The sequence below is a fragment of the Lampetra planeri genome, chromosome 38, assembly GCF_965212315.1.
Source record: "Lampetra planeri chromosome 38, kcLamPlan1.2.h2, whole genome shotgun sequence".
In the NCBI taxonomy this organism is placed as follows: domain Eukaryota; kingdom Metazoa; phylum Chordata; class Hyperoartia; order Petromyzontiformes; family Petromyzontidae; genus Lampetra; species Lampetra planeri.
In genome coordinates this window covers 10,868,786-10,875,288 of record NC_136144.1, presented here as the reverse complement: position 1 = coordinate 10,875,288, position 6,503 = coordinate 10,868,786, and the positions used below count along the sequence as shown (strand labels likewise).

The 6,503-nt window shown below is 53.5% G+C and overlaps 1 protein-coding gene across 1 annotated transcript in view; it reads left to right on the top strand.

Moving 5' to 3' along the window:
- Positions 1–1,392: 1,392 nt before the first annotated feature.
- Positions 1,393–6,503, top strand: part of LOC144731169 (A disintegrin and metalloproteinase with thrombospondin motifs 9-like) — a 44,517-nt gene continuing 39,406 nt past the window's right edge. Inside the window, exons 1-3 of the mRNA XM_078612134.1 lie at positions 1,393–1,446; positions 2,176–2,259; positions 4,872–4,996. Coding sequence (XP_078468260.1) covers positions 1,393–1,446; positions 2,176–2,259; positions 4,872–4,996 — 263 coding nt within the window. The remainder of the gene's footprint in view (positions 1,447–2,175; positions 2,260–4,871; positions 4,997–6,503) is intronic.

The window sequence follows — 6,503 nt, the reverse complement described above, 5'->3', positions numbered from 1 at the left end:
ATCTTCATGGATTCATCCAATGCAGGCAAAAACGTGGCTTTTAAGACTCGGAGGGAGAGAGAGGGTGACGAGAGGTAGAGAGAGTGGAGAGAGAGTGCTGGAGAGAGGCAGAGAGGCGTATTCGTGACGGCCGTTCTCCTCCACTGCAGGCAACAGCAGGCAGGCCACCGCGGAACAGAAGATGACCCTGAAGGCCACGGGCACGGGGCCCGGCCCCGGATCTGCGGCGGCCGCGAGCGCCATCGTCTCCGCGAGAGCGACGAACGATTCAGCGAGCGGTGGCGGCAGCAGGGAGCCCTCGCCGTGGGCCTCGGAGGCCGCCGGGGAGAATAAGAAGCAGCAGCAGCGGCAGCAGCAGCAGGCGACGCGCGGGACCGGCGGGCGAAGGCAACCGGGCAAGCGGGCGTCGTCGGCGCCGCCGCCGCCGCGAGCGGGCCGCGCGAGGAGGAGGAGGAAGAGGTTCCTGTCGTACCCGCGCCACGTCGAGGTGATGGTGGCGGCCGACGCCCGCATGGTGCAGCACCACGGCCACAACCTGCAGCACTACGTGCTCACCCTCGTGTCCATCGTGAGTCGACCCTCCTCGGGCCCCTCCTCTTTTGTCACTTCACTATTCTGCACCCCCCACCCCCCATTGACCGTGTAAGCCACCGATGCATGCGTCTGTTCAGATTAACGCCGTCCGTTTCGCCTGGATGGTGGAGTTGGTTGTCGGTGGGTTTTTTAAAAGTGACGCGGAAACCCGTGGCGGGGGCGGGCAGGGGGGGCGGCAAGGCGAGCGAGGCCGCCGCCGCTTCTCCCACCGGCACGGGACTCTCCCCCGCGAATGGGGGAGTTAAAGACAAGCCGCTGGTGGTCACGTAAACAAAACCGTGGGATGCGTAGAGTGAACCGCCATGATCTGCGCTCCTCCTGTTCCTCCTCCTCCTGTGGGAGGAGGTGGAACAGGAGGAGCGCAAATCATGGGAGGAGGAGGAACAGCAAAACGACTCCAATTCTCTCTCTCCTGAAGCCCTCTCGTCGTGCCCAGCAGCAGCAGCAGCAGCAGACCTCGACGCCGGCACTGTGCTCCTGAACCACATCGCTGCCATGCCCGAGAATGAAACATATTTCATTAGCTTGAGAGCAACATTGAGGTTTTGTCATTTGTCTTTGCCCACCGACGCAGCATCGCGTGCATTTATTTTATTGCGCGCTCCATCGCACGACGCTTACCCACGCATGGCTTGGTAAATTAGACTCACACAGAGACCCATAGACTCACAGACTCACACAGAGATCCATTGACTCGTACAGAGACTCACAAGACTCGCACAGAGGACCATAGACTCGCACAGAGTCCAATTGACTCGTACAGAGGCTCACATAAAATGCAGCGCTCTATGGATGAGAATGGCTGTGGCGCTGCTACTGGTGGAGGGCAGCTGGAGTGAGGGAGTCCCGAGGGTGAGACGGGGGAGGCTGCGGTGGAGCGAGCGAGGGAGGGCAGTGGATGTGACCGGAGAAGAGGTGCACAATAGAAGCTCGCGGGAGAGGATGAAATCCGAGCGGCCGACCCCACGCAGTCACGGGTGGCTTTTGGCTTGGAAGAGGAAACTGTTGGGAGAAAGATCGTCGCAGGCAGGGGAGAGGGAGAGAGGGGGCAGATGTTGAGCCAGGAGCTCACCCAGGCAGAGGGAGCTGTGAGTGCGCTGCTGTTAGCAGGGTCGTCCGAGCGATTCCGTTGCATAAACCGCTTCCCCTGGGCTCCTCCATCATGCAACACTCGTAATTCAGGAGCCCGCGTTTATCGCATTAGACTTTGCATGCAAATGTTCTTTAATAAAATAAAGTTTAACAGTCCGTACGCCGTAAAATAAAACTGACATTAAGGCTCGCACAACAATAATTATTTTTCCCAGGAGAGCTATACACTGGCCTCGGATGAGTTATTTTTTTTATTTGTTACGAATGTTTGGCCAATTGGCTCCGTAACAAGTTGCCTTTGCTTGTAGGAGGAAAGCAGCGGGGTGCGTGGAGACAACTTGCACCACATTGGAGGGGGATGACGCGGCAGAGGTCTGCGCAGATGGGTTCACGAACCCAGTTCCTGTACTGCCCCCCCCCCCATCCACCTTGCATCTTCACCTTTACAAAGGCATCATTGGTGTTGTGTGTGTGGTGTGTGTGTTTCAGGTGGCCTCGATATACAAGCATCCCAGTGTGGGGAACCAAATCAACATTGTTCTTGTGAAGCTCATGATCATTCACAATGAAAGGGTAAGTGCTGCATTCGACGGCGGTGTGATTGCATTGTGATTCGTGTTTTATGTTCATCACAAGAGGTGGGGTGCAGTGTCCCCTCGTTATCCACGAAGGATACGTGCCGGAGATTCTCGGGAATTGCAAATGAACGCGGATAACGATATTGTCCCAGGAAAACCTCTCTTTTTAATGAATTGCCTTCAATGTCCTTCTTGGGCTGCGCTTTGTCCTCCACTCTCCTCTCATCTCACTGTGCACGACTTCGCACGCTCGCGGCTTCGGCAACTTGGGCTTCTGTCAAACCCCCCAATCAACTTTCTTTCTCGGTGAGAGGTCGCCCCCTTTGCCCCTTTTGCTGCCACACCAATATCTGCAATTCCCTTCCACTTGTCATCCGGGCTGCTCGCTCCGTACCCGTTCAAGCGCAGGCTCTCAAGACCTTCCTCTTCTCATCTTACTTCAGGGCACCACGGTGGCTAGGAGATGTCAACTACCTTGCCTGGTGTACAGGAGGTCGTGGGTTCGATCCCAACCCTGACGCTTGCTGCTGTATATTTGGAGTTTGCGTGTCTCTCTCTCTCATCATCATCATCACCGTGGCTAGGAGATGTTAACTACCTTGACTGGTCGTGGGCTCGATCCCAACCCTGATGCCTGCTGCTGTATATTTGGAGTTTGCGTGTCTCTCTCTCTCATCATCATCACGGTGGCTAGGAGATGTTAACTACCTTGCCTGGTATACAGGAGGTCGTGGGTTCGATCCCAACCCTGATGCCTGCTGCTGTATATTTGTAGTTTGCGTGTTCTCCCCATGGTTGTGTGGATTTTTCCTCCACATTTAGAAACACGCATTTAGAGTATTTGGCTGCCATGAATGTCCACGTGATGTACCACTTTGTTGTTGAGCTGTCATTTGTGGCCAGGTCGCTTCTGAATAATATCTATATAGCTCAGTGGGCCTTACCTGGTTAAATAAAATGTATTTAGTTTTTAGTTTAGCAACTAGCATAAGCCTGTTATGGTTGCCGATTTTAGGATTAATCTGAAAATTCAGAAAATGTGGCTTTATTACAATTACATTTTTGATAATCCTGAAAAAAAAAATTGGTCTTGGATTGAATCCGGAAGCAAGACACCACAGGAAATTATACCACCTCCGTGACGTCACCCTTTTCCACGCTTTCACCACCCAATGCAGAATCTCGTGGCAATCGAGCGAGGCACGTTTTGTGAGGGCACAAGACACCGTTGCACAATTGTTACGCAACATAAATGAAGTGGAAATTCGCAATTCTGCAAAAAACGTTGAAACTGCTGCTTTTGACTTAACACACACACACATTTGATTAATCAAGTAAATTATGGGGATGACCAAAAAAAATAATCATCCGGAATGCAACCAAAATCTGGCCCGGAGCTCCACGGTAAACAGAGGTCACGAGGGCACTTGGTGTAAATCTGATCTCTGCTGTCTCCGCGGGGACTGCTGCCAACACTTTGCGGTGCTGCTCCAGACTCTAGTGGGTTTTTTCTGTCTCTCTCTGTTCTCTCGTTCTGCTGCCAAGTGCTTGCGAGTAGTTTCTTGGCAGTGCCTTTGTCATTTCTTTTTTGCTGTCATCTGGTCTATCATTGATTCCAGATTTGGTATTCATTTCGGTGTTTGTGATCACGTTCGTAACGTGCGTTTCTTGTCTTTTCACTCAACTGATGATAAAAAAGCAACGCTATTGTGTTGGGGTTTTTAATGTTGATGTTTACACAAGTCAAATTGTACGCACAAATTTCTCTTGATAGTTGTGCGATTATTTGATTCTCAATTAAAGAGATTCAAAGTTGCAATCCTGATCGGGGCTGATACAGCTCATCATCTCTCCACGGTTGATAAAATGAATACAGCACAAGGTGGATATAAGCACACCGCCTTGGGAGCAAGCCCAGCTGTGCTTATATGAAGTAGTGTCCTTGTATTCGAAGTCACCCTTTGTCTGCCTCCCCCCCTGTCCACCAGTGCAATGTAATCATGTGCTGCTTATATTCGAACTGTGCTCTATATGGGGTGTGGTTGTCCTGGAGACCAGTAAAACCAGCTCCTTCCATACGAATGTGGACATTTCACTGCTTGCTAAGCGTTGTGTTTTTTAACGAAACGGCCAACTGGTCGCTGCGGCCACACACCACCTCCTCCCCCTCTCCACGAGTGCAGAATCAAAGACAACCCCCCCCCCCACGCGGTGTGACTGCAGCCCACCCGAATCGGACAAACGGGACCGTCGCATCGCGAGCAGCTGCGTCCGACGCTCGCGCTCTCTGGCGGACCGAGCGGCGTTAGTCGCGGCTCCTCCCGAAGTTATCGCGTCGCTCGCAGGCCTTAAACTTGGACGTGTGATTTACACGGGCATTGCCGTACGCTAAGAAGAAGGATAATTCTCTACGATTCCGCGTACCACCCGAGGGGCGATTATTGTCGCCGCTGCTCTGCGTAATCCCGAACCGAGTAATTTGCAGATGTTGTTTCGGCATCCGGGGACGTGGTTTGGCCACTACCCCAGGTGCGTGCGTTAACGCCGCGTTGCCGCCATCCTCCCCCCCCCGCCCCCCGCCGTGTGCGTGCCCCGTGTTGTTCTCAGGAAGGCCCCTTGGTGAACTTCAACGCGGCGTCCACGCTGAGCAACTTCTGTGTCTGGCAGCAGAAGCAGAACACGCAGGACGAGAGCCACCCGGGGCATTACGACACAGCTGTGCTCATCACTCGGTATTCCATTATTGTGGTAAACCTCTCTTTTCTCGCAATCATCGTTCCTTCGTTGACCGCCGCCGTGTCCCCCCCCCCCCCCGTCGCCCGGGCTCGCGGAGCCGCGCTTAGAAGGGCCGCTTGAGTCGCTCGCGCCGAGCCGACGGTTGAGATCGTAAGGCCGTCCCCTTGGGGTGTGGGGACACTTCCCAGCTTGGCGGTGTTTAGATGTCACGTGTCAGTCGGAGCACTGAGCTGCTGCCCCCTCCGGAAGCCTCTAGTCACTTTCGTCGACGTTTCGGCCGCCCGTGATTAAACCGCACCTCCGATGAGCACGGTCGGCTATGTACGGCATGAAAGAAGTTCAACATACGTACGTACGAACCGGGTTCGCAAAATTTGTTCGAGGGTCGATTCTCTCGGCCCACTCGGTAACGGCTGCACAAATCCCATCGTGTTACATTTGATGTTAAGGTTAATTAACCGTTTCAAGCTCTGATAATGACAAACGTTCGTTTTGATTGGAGTGCAATGGACGTTCTCTCTGGCGGGGGCATATAAACGGCGTGCGCCGAACGTGCGTGAAGCCGCCTATTGGAGAGGCTCCGGAAGTATCTCTGTGGCGTCACGCACGGTGCGAGGTCACGTGACACACGGCAGCGAAGTTGAAACAAATTTCCACTTGGCTGAGGAATGATTGGACGAGATTCTTACTTTCACTTGAGCTGAGACAACCACATTCGGTATATTCTAAAAGCCGTTTTTTCGTTTCCAGGTTAGTTTTGGCCATAGGCTTGTGCTGCAGATATATTGTGGAGCAGGTTGTGACATCCTATGCGTGTAGACATCCTGTGCATGTAAACATCCTCTGCATGTAAACATCCTATTTGTGTAAACATCCTATGCGTGTCAACATCCTATACATCCTATACGTGTAGACATCGCGATGTCTAGGTCACAGCAACTCGCAAGTGCGCCTCACATCACGGAGTCGCTGTGCCCTCACGTCGGCGTGTTTCCTGCCTCTGGCCTGGACGTGATGCGAGCTATCGTGCCCTCCGCCACAATTTGCCTCCCGCTAACCCCGCTTCCGGCTGTTTTTTTCGCTGCGTGATTTAATTTCGTCCTTAACGAGATCTGCACAATCCCAGATCGTTCCTGACGGGGGGGGGGGGGGGCGATCGCAGACCGTGCGGTGAACCCAATTGTTAATGGCCCGTTCCGATGTGCTTCACCGCGTCCATCGTTTAATATTCACGGGAAACGATGGGCCTGGGATGCAAATCGTGGCAAAATAAAATAACACATTCGAATCACGAACGCTCGATCTAGCGGACTCATCTGGGCCACGTTTATGATTAGAGCTGCCTAAGTTGCCCGCTGAGTGATGCTTTTCCACTGGAGATCCAGACACTGAGCCGTGCCGTAACGAGATGGCGCTGTCCAGCGTGGCCCTGGATCCCTCCTCCCAATGCACAGCTCAGGGAACTGGGCCCCCTCCTCCCTTTCACCCCCACTGCCCCCTCAT